The 18,554-nt window shown below is 43.0% G+C and overlaps 1 protein-coding gene across 1 annotated transcript in view; it reads left to right on the top strand.

Moving 5' to 3' along the window:
• arhgap35a (Rho GTPase activating protein 35a) overlaps nucleotides 1–18,049 on the top strand; it is a 128,878-nt gene extending 110,829 nt beyond the window's left edge. Inside the window, exons 5-8 of the mRNA XM_038786159.1 lie at nucleotides 7,689–7,766; nucleotides 8,709–8,840; nucleotides 10,381–10,486; nucleotides 13,704–18,049. Coding sequence (XP_038642087.1) covers nucleotides 7,689–7,766; nucleotides 8,709–8,840; nucleotides 10,381–10,486; nucleotides 13,704–13,998 — 611 coding nt within the window. The 3' untranslated portion in view covers nucleotides 13,999–18,049. The remainder of the gene's footprint in view (nucleotides 1–7,688; nucleotides 7,767–8,708; nucleotides 8,841–10,380; nucleotides 10,487–13,703) is intronic.
• The last annotated feature ends 505 nt before the right edge of the window (nucleotides 18,050–18,554 follow it).

Raw genomic sequence — 18,554 nt, 5'->3', positions numbered from 1 at the left:
AAGCATGCAGACTCCGCACAGAGAGTGACCCAAACTGGGAATCGAACCTGGGACCCTGGCGCTGTGAAGCCACAGTACTAACCACTGTGCTCTAGCATGTTTACTTGAGCTGGAACGAAGTACTTTACATCCATAAGCCAGAAACTGCTATGTCTGGCACCTTAAGTACAACAGGAGAGCAGCTTTATTCAAAGACCTGGGTTAACAGTGTCGGCAGCACTCCTTCAAATCAAAAATGTTGCCTTGCACCAGTGCGCCTCGACTCTTGCTTCTCAGATTTAGAGACTTGCTTGTCTGCATTTCCCTTTTTTCCAGATCGTTAATGAAATCTTGTGAAAGGTAGACGACATCGTCCAGTCTGTTAGTTCTGCCCACCATTCAACTAAAATGATCTGGGTTATTGCAAACAAAGTTAGATGATTAATAAAACTGCTTTATCTTGTCTTTATCTGTCCCAGATATACATACCTGTGGTATGTCAGTTTAAAGATCTGTTCTCTTTCTCCCCCCCTCCTCCCATTCCCATATGACCCATAATCCTAGTACTAACATAATAAAAAATATAATAATCTTTATAATAATTATTAGAATCTTTTGTCACAAGTAGGCTTACATTGCAATGATGTTACTATGAAAAGCCCCTAATCGCCACATTCCGGCGCCTGTTCGGGTACACGGAGGGAGAATTCAGATTGCCCAAATTACCTAACCACACGTCTTTCGGGACTTGTGGGAGGAAACCGGAGCGCCTGGTGGAAACCCACGCAGACACGGAGAGAACGTGCAGACTTTGCACAGACAGTGACCCAGCGGGGAATTGAACCTGGGACCCCTGCTCTGTGAAGTCACAGTGCTAACCACTGTGCTACTATGCTGCCAGTGTTAATGTAAGCCTACTTGTGACAATAAAGTTCGATGTTCCGATTGAGATATTATCCACCAGAGGCAACAGTGCTAAGAACTGTCCTTTCGCCGTATCAGGTTTCTGAAAATCAAAAAGAAGACATCAGCAAATCAGAATGGTCAGAACAAATAGACATCTTTGAATGCCCGGTTGCTGGGACTTGGGTACATGTGGCCCATTGCCTTTGATTGGATGACCTTTTGACGGTGCAGCCTAAACAGATTTTTATTTTTAAGTGTCTCACATTGTTAAATATGCCCTAACCTTTTAAGTAACAAGTATGTTTATCTGCATTTTTGTAGTGATCACCAATGCAAAGAGAACTTTTGTTTTTATAAAAGATCGCCTTTTGATCACCTTGACTTTTCAACAATTACCCTTTGAACTACAAATGTCAGCCAATATGTTGGTGTCCTGAATTTTGAGGTGAAATGTGCTTGGCGATTCAGCTTACATTTGTAGCTGGAATCAATCCCAGCTAGATCAGGTATAGCGGTGTTAGATACAGAATTAAGCTGCATCTTTCCCCAAACAACCTCTTGCGCAAATGTCCACTTTTCTATTTCCCATCTTTGTGGACTCCAGTAAGAATGTCAGTTTTGTATTGTTGTTCCAGGGCATTGCATTGAAGCCAATTCCTTTCAGGCGGGGCACTTTAGTCAGCACTGACATTATTATTGCAATTATTGCACCATTCAGTCTCCTGAGTGGGTTAAAAATCCATACAGCAATATGACTTGTTGAATCCAGCCATACACATTTAATATCTTGTATGGCATTACAGTCACCCACCAATGTCCATTATTTTCAGTCCCTTTGTATGTGATTTCAGCATGCTGCTTGGAAGAGGAAGTGTCTTTGACTATCCAAAGACCCATTGAGGAAAGCAAGATGCCAGTGACCTCTCTGAATGTGACAGTATCCTCTCTGATCTTCATAACACCACTCCTTTTTCCAGTGACTTCAATAGCTTCTTCCTTATGTGATTTACTTCTGGAGTCTCCCAAATATGTACCAACAGAAGTATTCTGTGCAACTCAATGTTTTGTTTGACTCGGAGCTGAGCTTCAAATCCAATTTTTATCCATCACAAAAGTCACTTGTTTTCACCTTAGTAACGTTACCTGCCTCCAACTCTACGTGTGGCTAGAATCATTATTGATGGCATCACCTCAGACTTGACTTTCCGCATCCTCCTTGCCAGACTTTATGTGCACCAAATTATCACTCGTTGTGCCTCCTGCATGTAAACTCGCATGAAACCCACCGAACTGCATTGATTTTATTTTCCAACAGACTTACAAGACTTGTCCCTGTCAAGAAATCCCTCAGCTGCTGCAATGTGCAACCTTTCCAGCCTTGATTCTCATGGATAGCAGTGGTTAGCAAGTCCCGAAAAACGTGCATGTTAGATGAATTGGACATTCTGAATTCTCCCTCTGTGTACCCGAACAGGCGTCGGAGTGTGGCGACTAGAAGCTTTTCACAGTAATTTCATTGCAGTGTTAATGTAAGCCTACTTGTGACACTAAAAAATATTCTTTCCTGTTGCTTGAACTTGCTTTCATGCCTTCCCTCCACCACTCGCCATTCCAGTATTAGTAGCAGTGTCTACAGCTGCTGGGTGTTCAGTGTAGAATGTCAAAACTGACCCATATCCTCAAATTTTGTCAACCGTGTAGATGAGGAAAGGGAGGGGACTTTGCAGATCCTTAGTTAAATAAATTGAAGATGTGGGGATGGGAGCAGAAACATTGCTGACGGTGCTCTAACTGAATGAGTGAACGAATTCAGCAAGGGCAGTCGATGGAACTGGCCATTTGAGGAGGATCATATTGTTGACCATAAAAAAGATTATATAGGATTTGGGGGTGGGGAATGATGCATTCCAGTCACAACAGAAGTCCATCTACGACTTTGGTTTTAATGGCAGGGATATAAACCTGAATGCTATTGGGGGAAAGATGCATGGCTTTGGAAGCAACAACATGTTAAAAGAAAAAATCCAAACGCTCCTCTTTTCCAGTGTGTCTGAAAGCTGATTAGTGTTCGACACTGATGCAAGAAATCCCTGCATTATCTCGGGGAACAAGGGACATAGAGAAAATTCCGCTCTGCTTAATTTTGTTCAGAATCGCCGATCTCTTAGCTGGGTGTTTTTATGCTGCATAAATATTTGCAATGCGTCTTGAGGTTTGTATTGTACAGGCTTCGACTTTGTTATGTAAAATCTAACCGGCCAACTTGTGGTTGGGTTTTTTTTTTCCATCTCTTCCTGTTGTGGCCTGAAGCCAAGTAAAAAGTATGTTTTCACTTATGCAAAGTGGGAGATGTGGGTCAGAGAAACATTTCTAGTTCTGTTGCAATCTAAACTGAAAAGCATACAGTCAAATTCCTGTTTTCAATCCTGCCACAAGCTGATCCTGATGCAGAAAAATATCCCGGAGAACATAACTCCGGGGACTGGGGAGGAGGGTTGGGGAAATGTCCCTTTCGCCTCATGCCATGTGATGTCCCACTTGCGAGTGTTTGAAGTTGCAGCCCCTGCAGAACAACTGCACTGTTTGGCAGCTGTGCTGAAGGAAATGAGCCTAAGAAGTTTGTTCATTTCCATCATTGAGGGGGAAAAAGAAATAGCTAGTTTGGATCGTGTTTGGAGGCTGTAACATGATCTTCAGTGTTTGAGTGTTTTTCTGTTTATGACCTCCTTGATATAAAGCCTTCCATTGTGTCACAGCTATGAAATGCACTGGTCTATTTATCTTGAATTAGTCTTTGCCTCCATCTAGTTTGGGTAATATATATGCAGGGATTTAATTTTTTTTGTTGTGTAATGGTCAGGGGGAAATTGCCCTCCTGGTTTTCTGCCTTAACGGTGGTGATTTATCAGGATAAAGCCTAACAATATCCATTTCAGCCGAGGTCATCAGGAATTCAGTAATGAAGGGCAGCACGGTGGCGCAGTGCATTAGCACTGCTGCCTCACGACGCCGAGGTCCCAGGTTCGATCCCGGCTCTGGGTCACTGTCCGTGTGGTGTTTGCACATTCTCCCCGTGTTTGTGTGGGTTTCGCCCCCACAACCCAAAAATGTGCAGGCTAGGTAGATTGGCCACGCTAAATTGCTCCTTAATTGGAAAAAATGTATTGGGTGCTCTAAATTTAAAAAAAATATATGAATTCAGTAATGATCAAATGATCACGAATGGTGGAGCAGGCTTGAAGGATGGAAAGGCCGACCCCTCCTGTTTTCTATGTCGATCACATCCTAATGGTCAACAATACAATGCCAGCAGGTTACATGACCATGGAGGAAGTTAATCCAATTCTTCCGAGCCAATTAATATGCTTTTTCATTGCACTGGTAAATGATCAGGAACAGGAGTTGGAGCTGGCCTTCCTCTGCGATTCTCTGGGTCAGAGAGTTGAATTGTCGTGCCCCTTCTGAGATTAGATCAAAATGGAGAAGGCTCATCCAGGAAAGCACCAAACTCATCGAGAGCATTTTCCAGGAAGGTGCGGAGGTGAAGCCGAGGCATCGGAGGGAGCATGTAAACCTGCAAGCAAGCCATCTACCCAACCCTTCAAGCATCATCTGCCCTGCAAGCAGTCGAGTCTACAGATCGGACATTAGATTTATCAGCTATCTCACAACTCGTCATAAGAGTGGAAGCAAATCATCCTGGATCTCGAGTGTCTGCCTGAGAAGAAGAGGTCACAGCACAGATCAGAGATGAAATTTGGGACCGTTGATTTTTATGATTCACTAACTTTACTAGACGTAGCTGTGTCATTGGAGAAGGCTTCTTTCTAATAAAGAAGCTAGTTCTCATGTCTGAAATTTGTTTACCTTGCTTTCCATTTTATTATCTGTTCAGTATCTTTTACCCCAAGTTTCCCATGATTTACACGGCGCATTTCTGTTATTTATACTTTTCCATGCCAGAGCTGTAAATTGCCAGCTCTGTTCTGTATTGCTAAGTACTCAGTTTCAAGATTAAGATTTAAAATGCAAAAAAAAAACTAAATGCTGTATTTGCTTAATTTACTGAAATTTTGTGCCTCGGCCATTACATGAATGATCTTAAACTCCCAAGTTTAACCCTCCTGAATCCTAATTTACATCCTCAAAAGTGCAGTCGATGTGAACTAGTTTGTTCTGAAGAAATACAAATTGTTTCTGCTTTATGAACTGCACCCTCAGTAGTGCTATTTGGTAGTGCAGTCCTTCTGAAAGGAACCATCTATCATTCTTGAGCTTTGCACGTGACCCCCCCCCCTAAGCTGCATGAGCTTTCAGAAATGACCGATCAAGATGACCCAAGGTTCCAAAACAAGTGGAACTGGGAATTTGCTTCTGGAGCTAATAGCCTCAAGTGAATCAAAATCTGACCCGATTTCCAGGATAATAAAGCCTAACTGCATTCTTTATGTCCCAGTGTAACTGTGGGACCTTTTCATTAAACCCAGTCTGATGTTTTTTTGAAAGAATGTTTAGTGGCAATGAGCCTACATATGATTTTGAGGCACATTCAACCGTGGTATCTTATGGATGGGAGTCTAGTGCACAAAATTTACATATTGTTTGCTAAATTGGCATCCTCTTGCAGAGGCCGCCAAATGTCTGGTGAGGGAGATGGAACTGCCCTAATAGATCTTTTGAGGTAAGGGAGTTATTGCAGATTGCTGCTCAGTGTAGATCCAGTTGGTGTTAAACTGCTTTCATATTCTAGTTGGAATCATGGTAGCCTGGCTTCTGGAACCTAGCTAGTGTTAACTCCAATTATCATAGACCTAGGCCCCCCCACCCAGGCTGCAAGAAGACTGTTCCAAGTTTCAAGTTCAAAATAGCATAACAGTATTAAAGCAGTTTCTTGCTTTAATTGACTTTTTGGGAGTGCTTTATGGACCGTTATAGAGCAAAGTTAGTTTGTTTTGTTGAGGCCAAATCGTGTTTTTCTTGAGTCCCCAGTCATGAATCCTTTAATGGAGCAATCAGATATTTCAAAGAAGTAATGGACTACTGAATCATTTGGACAGTGGGCCCTGTAGTCTTAATAGTCACTTACATTTGTCTGTGTACAGCGATAACTTCAAATAATAAGAGTTCCCGGTTTTATTTAATAAAAGGGCGGGCAGTCACGGTCGTATTCTGATGCTGCCTCAAAGCTGGGCATGTTAGAAACAGAAACCTGGAGATTTGGAACAGCAGCTGAAGGGGAATCTTTATTTCCTATGGAGTCTTGAGTGCCACTGGTATAGAAAAAGCTGCTGTCTGTTTTAAAGCTGCCCCTCACCTGATGGACCACTGGTGGTGTCTGCGAGATGTGTGTTCATAACTGTGTGCTCACGGATTAAATGCAAATCTCCGATTTCATTAGTGGAAATACATTTTACTTCCCCAATGCTCCTCTTTTTAATGTCCACTAAAATAAGACCTAAATATATTTTCAAAATTATACATTTCTACTCCTTCTTCAGCAGACACGGTGTTGCAATTTCTCAAATGGCTAATAAAATGAATACATCTTTCTAGTATTGTATCAGGTTTATTAATCTTTCTACTAAGGATCCTTTGCTGCTGGGGATTTGTTTTTATTAATTCTTTTTCCTCCTGGACATTCAGTTCTTGCCCAATACTTCATCCCGTTCATTCCTCGCCGCCTGTGAGCACTGGCAAGCAGGAGGCCGACACCAGCACATCTGATTCTGTCGCCACTGTTACCTGTGTACATGTGCAATTTCCAGCAACATGAAATGCAAGGAATAGGAGAAGGGCTAAGCCATTTGGCCCCTCGAGTCTGCTCTGCATTTCACTTAAGATCGTGGCTGATCTGATTGCGGCCTTAATTCTACTTTCCAGCCTGCCTCACATAACCGTTGACTCTCTTGTTGATCAAAAATCTGTCTCAGTCAGTCTTGAATATATTTAATGACCCACCCTCCACTTCTATCTGCATTAGAGAATTCCAAAGATTCATGATCCTCGGGAGAGATTCATTTGCATCTTAAACGGGAGACCTCTTATTTTAAACCGTGCCTCGTAGTAGTAGATTTACCCAGGAGGAGAAATATTCTCAACATCCACCCTATCAAACCCCTTCATAATCATTTGTATTTCAATAAAATCACCTCTCATTCTTCTAAACTCCAATGGGTACATGCCCAACCTTCTATGCCTGTTCTCCTAACATTGTTCCTTTCGTCCCAGGGATCAATCTCCTGTGAACTGCTTCCAGTGCACTATTCATAAGTAAGGAGACATAAACTCTGTGTTACTCGAGATGTGGTCTCACCAATGCCCTGTACATTTCTAGCATCCTAGAACAATTCCTACTTCTCCATCCTCCTTGCAACAAAGGCCAACCTTCCACTTGCCTACCTAATTACTAGCTGTACCTGTATGATAACGTGATTCATGTTCAAGGATACCCAGATCCCTCTTCACCGCAGTATTTTGCAGTCTCTCTATTTAAACCATCTACTTTTTGATCCTTTCTGTCAAACTGGACAACCACATATTTTCACTGATTATATTCTAGCATCTGCCAATTTTTTTGTCCCCAACGGCAAGATCTCAGAACAAAAGCAGAAATAGTTGCTTGAGCAGTTGTGACCGAGTACCTGTGATATTTCCGTCTTTCTATGTAAATCTTTGACCAGATTCAAGAGTTTAATTGGATATCAGTGTGTTGCTCCAGTGCAAAAACTGTGCGGTATGTTCAGTATCTGGAGCCGAAGCGGAAAGAATAAATTCTCTCTCTCTCTCTCTCTCTCTCTTCCAAGGTCTGGGCACAGAGGGAATTTACCGTGTTAGTGGGAACAAGTCTGAGATGGAAAGTCTCCAGAGGCACTTTGATCAAGGTAAGCAAAAGGGGGCTGGAACAAAGTGTTCAGTAAACTGTTGGTTAGTGTTAGTTAATACTGTAATTACCAGGCAGCACGATGGCACAGTAGGTTAGCCCTGCTGCCTCACGGCGCTGAGGTCCCAGGTTCGATCCCTGCCCTGGGTCACTGTCCGTGTGGAGTTTGCACATTGTCTCCGTGTCTGCGTGGGTCTCGCCCTCACAATCCAAAAACGTGCAGGGTAGATGAATTGGCCACGCTAAATTGCCCCTTCATTGGAAAAGAAGAATTGGGTACTCTAAATTTATTTTTTAAAATACTGTAATTGCCTTTCAGGCTGTCTTGGTGCAAGTGGGTGCCTGTCTATTGTTGGAGATGGGGTCCGTTTCTCGTGGTTGGTGAGTTGGGGGCGGTTAGGTCAAAATTATTTGTTGTAAATCTGCACTCATATTTTTCCTGCTGTCACACCCCATTTCACTCCCTCTTCTGGTCGGTCATGGACACTTAGATGCTACCAGCCCTCCAAAATCTGTTCCTTGTAGCTATTCATGCGTTATCCAAGACATTTGGGTCCTTGTTGGCAGGCTATCCGAGCTTGGTGATGATGGTGTTTAGGGTGATGGTGGGCTTACACAACCAAACTGCATACTGTCCATGTCTGAAGTTCAAATGGCAACTTTTCTTTGACGTTAATTGTGCCTTCCCTTTTCTACTGCCATGGATCACTCAGCAGTGGGCAAGGCTCAAACCCAAGGCGATTTGGCTTTTTGATTGAGGTGCACTGCCTAAGCTAATCTGAAAGACTGATTTGGGTTTGTTTGAGTAAAAATGGGTTGCCACCATCTGTCCACATGATTCAGATTGCTGGGGACTTTTGTTTGAAAGTTGTGTATACCAGGGCCATATTGTAATGTATATTGTCCCCTTTTACTGAATGAAATATCTTGTTCCTGTTTACAGACCACAGCATTGTTCTACAGGAGAAGGATTGTGCAGTGAATACTGTAGCTGGAGCAATGAAAAGCTTCTTCTCGGAACTTCCTGACCCACTGGTTCCATATAGTGCCCAGATCGAACTCGTGGATGTCAGCAGTAAGTACCAAAGCAAAATCTATGGGAGAAGAAAAATACGACAACCAACTTTCACATGCAGCATCCCATTAATAGCACAGTAGATGTTCTGCGGCCATTGGCAACCCTCTGTAGTCATCCCCTGTCCCTTTATTTGAGTATGATGCCCTTCTCAGGGTTATGGGTTTCTGGCATTGACCAATTCTCAACCCGCAGATCTTCAGGCACATGAAGCAGGATGTTCCACAAAATAGTGGGATCTAGAGTGCAGGATTCATTTCCTATTATTTCCTTCACTGCTGCTGTTCTGACTCATCATTCAGACGATATGGCTTGAAGCACGATGGACAAAATGTCACCATTTTGAATTAGTAGCCAGCTCCTCCAGTCATTAATGCAATTTAAAGTGTCTTTGAAGCATGTTCTTTGCCCTCAACGGAACACTGGGGTTTGAGAAAACAAGATCTGATTCGAGGGAAGGGATGGGAGAGAGTTGTTGATGCAATTTCTCTAGCACTCTTGTGTGTCGCTGATGCACAGTTCACATCACACTGCAGTACAAGAGTGTGGTGATGACAGCTGTTGTGTGGACTAGGACTTTTGACGTGAAGAGGTCTTTGCTGTCAAACGCACGCTGCCGTGCTTTGCCGAATGCTGAGCTGCCACAGCTGATGTGTTAGCAGCCCTCCTGTATCTCGCTGAAATATGCATTTATGCCGCAAAATCGTACCCAAAGCCAGCAACCAAATTTGATCCAATCCTACTCTCAACTGATATCTGCACCCATCTATTTTCCAGCAGAGTACCTGGATGGTATCTGGGAGTGGGAAGCTTTACTGATTTTTTTTTAAATAATAATAATCTTTATTGTCACAAGTAGGCTTACATTAACACTGCAATGAAGTTACTGTGAAAATCCCCTAGTCGCCTCACTCCGGCGCCTGTTCGGGTACACGGAGGGAGAATTCAGAATGTCCAATTCACCAAACAGCACGTCTTTCGGGACTTGTGGGAGGAAACCGGGGAAACCGTGCAGACTCCGCACAGACAGTGACCCAAGCGGGAATTGAACCCAGGACCCTGGTGCTGTGAAGCAACAGTGCTAACCACAGTGCTTCTTCTCACTTTGCCTCTGCTCCACGCCATCCCTGCCACATGCACATGCTGCAGGACAGCTTTTCCAGCACAAACCTTCATTCTGCTAAAATCCACCAATCCGACCCAGACCAGGAATCTAACCAATGACCATCTCTTCCCTGCGACTGTCGACTGTACCAAGAGGTCGTCTTTAACCCATGAAAAATTGGGTGAGATAGGATGCTCCTCAAAACTTCCTCCTCCGCCTTTCATCCGAACACCTAAATATGGTAAATGAATTGTTCTCCGTGTGCCACCACTCCACCGTAGCGACTGGCGCCTCCGTTGCGGTGTCCCCATTGCGGTGCAGTGGCCATGACTTCAGCTGCTGCCACTCTAATCTAGCACATTACTGAATCAGTGTGACGAGCCGCAATGTTTCACATTGCTGTCTGCGTTAAATTACTCCTTTTTCTTCCCTCAGAACAGCCTGATAAGGAGCTGAAGCTGAATGCACTTAAGGATGTGTTGAAGAAGTTTCCTAAAGAGAATTATGAGGTCTTCAAATATGTCATCACCCACTTACACAAGTAAGTAATTACTCGGTGCATGCAGCCAGTCCATCGTACATTAGGATCATGATTATTAATTGTCCTTTGTAATTAATGGCGCAGAAGATATCCTAAACCAATATCTCAAATGGCTGTGAGGCAAGGTTTGTCTCTAATGAAATAAATCATTTTAAGGCAAAGAAAATAATAGATCTCTGTAGGAATTTAAAGCCCTCACGCGTGTATGTGTGATTGTCCTTGATGCATAGTTCTGCCTGTGCTGTCACTCCTATCTAACACTGCTAAAGCACAAAAGAGATGAAATTACAGATGCTATTCCTGTATTCTGTATGTGGTTAACACGGTTAGAATAAATTCCTGTGTACCCTTCAATGCCGGTATTAACCTGTTTCTAAAAATAACTATTGATGCATTGACAGCATGCACGTTGGAATTTATTAATTGGGCATCAGGACAGAAACAACCTTTTGTCCAGAAGTCCCCCCTGCGTGTGTTGTAACATGAGCTGTCCAAAGGGATAGAACTTCTGGTAATGCTTTGAGTTACACCTTGCATAAGTTTAAACTCAGTGGGACCTCCATTATCTGTACTCCAATACGTGTACTCTTGATTATCGACCAGAATTTACAGAAGATAAAACTGTGTACAATGCCACCTGAAACAGAAGCGCAATCTCACGACGATTGTAAATCAGTCGCACGGTCCAAGAAAAATTTAATTTGACGTCATCTTTTCTATTTTCTTTGTACAGTAAAACATAGAAATTAAGACAATGTGAGTGGACCAATAATCTGAGGACCTTTGGTTTTCTGACATGGCAGGGGTCATTTTGTTCTTAGGATACGGGTGATGCCAGAAAGGCAGTGTTATTCTGCTCTAGTTAAGGCAGTTGAATACTTTTATAATATAATAATCTTTATTGTCACAAGTAGGCTTACATTAACACTGCAATGAAGTTACTGTGAAAAGCCCCCTCGTCGCCACATTCCGGCGCCTGCTCGGGTACACTGGGAGAATTCAGAATGTCCAATTCGCCTAACAGCACATCTTTCGGGACTTGTGGGAGGAAACTGGAGGACGTGGAGGAAACCCACTCAGACACAGGGAGAACGTGCAGACCCTGCCACTGTGAAGCACCAGTGCTAACCACTGTGCTACCGTGTAGCCATTCCTTGGCTGTCATTTTTTTTTTTTTAATTTGAATACCCAATTACTTTTTTCCAATTAAGGGGCAATTCAGTGTGACCAATCCACTTAACCTGCACATCTTTGGGTTGTAGGGTGAAACCCACACAGACACGGGGAGAATGTGCAAACTCCACACAGATAGTGACCCCGCGGCCGAGATCGAAGTGCATCCTCGGCGCTGTAGGGAGTAATGCTAACCACTGCGCCACCTTGCCGCCTGGCTATGCCATTTTGACGAACCATGTGTAGGCCGGACTGGGTGGAGCTGACAAGTTCTCTGTTCTGCAGGATGTTAATGAACCAGTTAGGTTTTTACAACAATCCAACTTTAGAGGCCAGTTCTTATGGTGCTAGATTTGTTAAATAATTGCCATCACATGGCTTCGACTCAGTCAATTAGGACCAAAAACACTACACAACCATACCCTCCATATTCGAGATTTCCACTATATGGAACAATTGGGAAAAGTGTGATTTATAATTTGAAACAACAAACCAGGTTAGGTCAAGTCATTCTCGCTTCCTTTATTTGGTGTTTGTTGCTTTATCAATGCCCACTTAGCTGAATGCACAGCTGGGAAATTAGGTTATTTTTCTGACAAGATCTGCAGTGTCACTCCCATGTAATTTTCGAGCAACAACTTCACCTCCGAGGAACCTCCCATCAGAATCCTGCTGTTAAAACACTCATTGCTTTTGCTGACCTGTGTCCAGGTGCGTGTGCTTTCCAGCAGGATTGCTACTTGGTAATCGAGAGTCGGATCCAGGCTGGGCTTTGTCCTGTCATCCAATCTTTTCCCTATTTCTCTCTCTCTCTCTCTCTCTCTTCCCCCCACCCCCCCGGCTTACGGGGACTATTGTTTCACATTGGAACAGCCGTTGGCTGCGTTGTAAAAACAAATCTGTTTGTCTGAACCTTGGCATGATAACGGTTGGGCTGTGATTTCCACCTCAATCACAACACAACCATATTTATTTTAATTGGCAGTTTTCAGTGGGGAGGATAAAATGGACCTTTTTGTTACAGATGTGATTTTGTTTTTTTATAAAGAAAAGGAAATGTCAGAAGTGCTCAGTAATGTTGACTGGTCTGTGAAAAGGGGTGTACAGATTTTCATTTCATTCTCTGGTGAAGGTTTGCCCTCAAATGTTAACCCATATGTTTTAGGTGGTGATTAACATGCTGCATATTTTTAATATTTTTGTGTGAAATATCTCGTAGTGTGGATGAGTTTTGTTCCAAATGGCCTTGGGAGATGGGAGAGAGATTTGTTTCTCGTGGCAAGAGAAGTGATGTTGGAGAGGAAGAGTATTTCTTCACCATTAAGTGGAGGCATTGGCGTAGTGGTAATCGACAGAGGCCCAGACCTAAAACGCTGGGGACGAGAGTTCAAATCCCACCACAACAACTGGTGGAATTTGAATTCAATTAACAAATTCACATGATTAATTTAAAGAAAAGGCTGGGATTGCAAGCTAGTCTCCGTAATGGTGACCATGAAACTATCACTGTTGTAAAAACTCATCTGGTTCGCCTCGTCCTTGCTAGGAAATCTGCAGTTCTCACCTGGTCTGGCCTTCATGTGACTCCAGACCCACAGCAATGTCGTTGATTCTTCTTCTTTTATAAATTTAGTGTACCCAATTAATTTTTTGCAATTAAGGGGCATTTTAGCGTGGCCAATCCACCTAGCTTGCACATCTTTGGGTTGTGGGGCCGAAACCCACGCAAACACTGGGAGAATGTGCAAACTCCACATGGACAGTGACCCAGAGCCGGGATAGAACCTGGGACCTCGGCGCCGTGAGGCTGCAGGGCTAACCTACTGCACCACCATGCTGCCCGTCGTTAATTCTGAACTACCCTCAGTTCAAGGGCATTTAAGGGCAACAGATGCTGGTCTTGCAATGTCCACATCTAATGAAAGAAATAAAAGCAGGGAATGGGAAGGCTGCTCTTGGAAAGCAGTTAAACGTCTGAAAATTTATTTTTCTGCTGTCTGTGTTCAAAGTATTGAATAAGCAACTGGCTGCTGTTTCATTTCAGGGTCAGTCAGAATTGCAAGTTGAATCTGATGAACAGTGAGAACCTCTCCATCTGTTTCTGGCCCACGCTCATGAGGCCCGACTTTCAGACCATGGATGCGCTGACAGCTACCAGGACGTACCAGACTATCATCGAGCTCTTCATCCAGCAGTGCCCTTTCTTCTTTTATGACAAGCCAATCGTGGAACTGATCAGTGCCGTTCCCAGCTCCCCCACGTCGAACACTGCCTTCCAGTGCCCATCGCCGGTAACAATGATCCCCTCGCCGCCACAGTCGCCTCCCCCGACACCTTAAAGAGGCCACTTCAGCAACCTCTGTGAACACAGCTGCAGACGGAACAGCCAAGTAAACTGTGAATTGGGTTATAAACATGCCAGATATCGTAACTAGATTCTTTTCAAAACTGCCTTGGGTTATGGAACCCCTTTCTGTTGTACAGAGCAGTGCAATCATAGTTATAACAGATGACATGGCACTAAGGAAATTGGTTAAGTACCAAACACTGCAGTTTAAATGAAAAGTACTGACTGCAACAAAAAAAAAGCAGCCCATGACTTCATAGTGGGCTCTGTGAAACACAAATAGCACAGGTCCCACAACAAAGTGGTTTCTTAAAAAAATGCGCAATGTTTAAATAGTTAATTATACAGACAAACTCTACCGCTTATTTAATTTAAACCCATTCCCTCCTCGGCCAATGTAGAAAGTTGCTTTTTTTATTTTTTGGGTAGTGCCAACTCTTGCTTAGAGAATTTTTTGAGGTCACGTGCTGCTATTTTTAACCTTTATTAAAAAATAAACACAAATTTCACGTGGACTGTGTGAATTCACAGCAGAGTGGACGCAGCCTCGCACCAGTGTTTGTGAATGCGGGATGTGAACACTAAGCAGTTATCCTAGGTGGAATGACCAAGCCCAGCATGTAGATGTGCATCTGTCAAGATGGTTCATTGGGAAGCCATTCTAACCTTGGGGCATTTGTTTTAAGGAAAACACTAAATGAATATGTTATGATAAAATCTGTGTGTCCTAAGGTTGTGTAGAGCTTGTAGTAAAGAGGTATGTCTGTATAACAATGATGTAAGCAGCTGCATGAAAGTGCTTTGTGCAAAAGGAGATTTGACGCTGGTTTTCCCAATATCAATACAGCTTCTGTGGCTGACGTCTGTGGAACTTTTGATCCTCTTTTGTTTCGTTCTCACTAGCTTGATCTGTTCTGGTTCGCAAATACCTAATTCGGTCCCCTTCGAAATCTGATTGAAGCTGTTCTGGATCATTTTGCCCTTTTTTTTTGAGGGGCGGGGTGTGGCAAGTGATGAGAGGGAAGGAATATTCCTTCTCCTTCCATGTCTTCAGGATCACATTTGTTACCCTCTTCCCCTTACTCTTTGTGACTTAACAACCAGACTTGCTCTTTTAGGTACAGTGCCAAGTTGGAGCCTCTTGACGCACAAGGAAAACCTATTGCCAACAAAAAATGTCAGACAACTTCATGTCAAACTTTCCCGTCACTTTAAATGGCTGCGGTGTCGTTGTTCTCTTCCCCCGCCCCCGTGAAGCAGCACAGCAAATCATATCTTGGCTGGTGCCTTACATCCGTCCTGGTTGTAGTTAAGGTGGTTTAGGATGTGGCTTCCTCTGAAATGGCTTTTTTAAAATTCTGAATGTTTGTGTGGCATGTTAGCACATGCATGGTTTATTACTTCATGTTTTATAACCATGCTGGGGTGTGGCACTTTTGACATGTCACAAAGCCACTCCTACCCACTGACCTCTGCTAGAAAAGGAAGTATACATGAACTCCATTGGGTATGTCTGTGAAAACCCGTGTTTCAATAGCCTCACTGGGCTGAAAATTGAAGAATGGCCAATTTGGCGAGATGTTAGAGGGTGGCCACTGCCCATTAAATCATACCTCAGCGCCAGTCAGTGCCTGAAGGTGGTGGAGCAGGAGCTGCAAGAGAATCAGAAACATGAACATGTGCAACTAGAAGCTTGAGCAATGCCATTCCTGAACAAGGCTCAGTGTGAAAGGTGCATGAGGGGTCAAAAATGAGGTTTTCTAAAATTCTAATTCCACAGCCCTGTGTGAGAGAACCGATACCACACATGACACTGCAAATTCATCACCTAATGAAGTGAGCAGAAATAGCTATGAAGTATGCCATTGATTGTTAACACTACCATAATTTTTAGTAATTCGTTCTTTGAACTGTTAAGCACCTGTCTAGAATTAGTAGCAAATCATCTGCTTCAAGGTCAGGAGGCAAATTCATCATTACCTGGCCAGTGTGTCCTCGGCATCTCTGTTTTCCCCCCCCCGTCCTCCTTTAGGGCTGTGCCAGTGAATCTATTTTAAAACACTTAGTTGATCTAAGCATCGAGCTCTACTAGTTTGGGTATGGTACGTACAACTACGATCTCTCCAATAATTGAGCAAACACTAAAATGTTACCTGTTTGTGTGTGTGTGAGATTCTTTTTGTGATGGAGTCAGTGTTGTGCAGATTGACTGGGCAAAATGTGAAGTGGACAACCCAGTAATCCATTGTTTCCGTATGAGATGCTGATCTATCATTCAACTTTAGATTCTTTTTGCAAATGTATATCTCTGAATGTTTGAGAATAGATTGTTCTGATTCTATGTCAAAAACTTTTACAAAGTGTTCACACAGTCCTTGTCTCCCAGCGCTGACCGTTATGGCTGATGGATATTGGGGAGGGTTGAGCCGTATAGCCATTGAGAGTTGCTGATCGATTAATGATCCCAGATTTTCCCAAGTTAATGAAATACAGTAAGGCCTGCCTTAGCTTTTAACATTGTGCTTTTTTAAAAAGGTGGCAATTGTTTGCATGTGGGTCTCTATCCCTAGCTCATCCATTTCTGAATTAGCTTGTGTTGCAGACGAGTGACAGAGGCTGCTGCCCAATTTTTGTTAACTATGGTCTACTAATAAAATCAATTGGTATGATCGTATCTGAAATCACAGCACTTCACACAAAACAGTCAAATCTTTTTGGAGCAGAAACACGGCCAGCTGAATTACACCAATTAGATGGAAAAGTGCCGACTGAAAAATATTTTTTTTGTCCAGCTTCATGTCATGTTGGAAAGCTGGTCAGTTTGAATCTTTTATGCAGCATTTGACATGAATTCCTCTTCTAGTTCGGCGGTGGAAAGGAAAGTACTATCTTTTCAGGGTGATCAAGCCACCTACGTTTATCTTCTGAATTTGGACCAGAAATTGGGTGAAATAATAATAGCTTATTGTCGCAAGTAGGCTTCAATGAAGTTACTGTGAAAAGTCCCTAGTCGCCACATTCCGGCACTTGTTCGGGGAGGCCGGTACGGGAATTGAACCCGCGCTGCTGGCATTGTTCTGCATTACAAGCCAGCTGTTTAGCCCAATCTGCTCCAAGCAAAATTGTGATTTGGTGGGTCGAATGTTAAACCAAATTTATAATCTGAAGACTTTGCCAGTCAAACAAAATCAGTTTGGAAGTCGAAATGAAGTCTTCCAGTGAACTGACTTCAGAATTCACATCCTACCGAAAGGAGCTGACATGCATCAATAGTTGAATCTTGGGTTCCTTGCCTCTTTTCCCCCATTGCACGCACACAGCAATTCATTCACCAGTATATCAGTGAAGGAAAAAGCCTGACTATTTGCTGTATCATAGCTTTTTTTTTTCTCCCCTTTTCTATATGGAGAAATGATGCTGTGTCTGTGTGTGAACCACAAGTCAATGTGAGTGTCAAACCAGAACTGCAGGCACATTGGTATTACTGGGTTTTATCAGTTCTCTGCCAAAATAAATATTAGGCGTACTCTCATTTTGACCCCAAAATTAAAAGGCTTATAGTGGTACACTGTATTTTACAAGTCTCCCTTCAGGTGGGATGGGAAATTGCTCTTTTGACTGAATCCTAAATATGCCCCTGTCACCTCCTGCCTTCTGGCAACTTCAGAAATGGACCGTTATGGGGAATGAGCCTGTTGGGAGTTGGAAATCTCTCTTCCTCAGCAGGTCCTTGCATGGAGAAGAGCTGCTAACTTTATCTGGTGTGTCTCTCACTTCCTGCCTGTAAACATCCATTTATATGGAGCATTACTTGGCCCAGTAACCTGCATCTTACTAACTTGTGCTATAAAGATGTGATGAAAACACTTTGTGACGGTGCCAGTATTCTGACACCACGCTAAGAGCTGTGATGATCATAGTGTCTTGTTTTTCCTCCTCCTAAATAAATCGCACAACAGAAATTTCTCTCTCTCTCTGCTGTTCCGAGATAGATCATGTTCTTGTGTCCTAAATTGTGGAATAAATTTGGGATTTGCAACATAGCAAGTTTCCTGATTTTACCTAAATTATGCCATTTGGATAGATGAGAAGATAAATGTTTGTGTAGCTTTGAGGTGTTTCCCAGTGGGAAGGTCAAGCTAAACTAAGTCAAGTCAGTCTTGGCATCCCTGACCCCTGACAGATATGTCCAGGGTGCTGTAAAACAACTGGATTTGGTGGAAAGGCGAAAATGAAATGCAAAAGTAGCCTAGATTTGTCTGGTAGTGGCAATTTTGCATTAAAACTACCTTCCTTAGTTTGCGATTGGGGGAAAAAGATATTCTCTGTACCTTGTTAATCAATGCATTCCGTTTTCTGCAGTAATTGTTATTAAAATAAATTAATTCTGAGTTTTAAACCTCTGTATCTGGGTGAGTGGTTGCACAAGTTGCTGTCCCGTCAATTTGCACTTTAACCTCAGTTTTTGGTGGTATTGGCCCTCTTGAAGGCTGTTGTTCAAAATGATGACACGTTGTCAATTACAAAAGTAATCAACACTTTTAATTC

The sequence above is a fragment of the Scyliorhinus canicula genome, chromosome 27 (genome assembly GCF_902713615.1).
Source record: "Scyliorhinus canicula chromosome 27, sScyCan1.1, whole genome shotgun sequence".
NCBI lineage: Eukaryota > Metazoa > Chordata > Chondrichthyes > Carcharhiniformes > Scyliorhinidae > Scyliorhinus > Scyliorhinus canicula.
The sequence above is the reverse complement of the archived record's forward strand: the minus strand, read 5'-3'. Positions and strand labels throughout refer to the sequence as shown.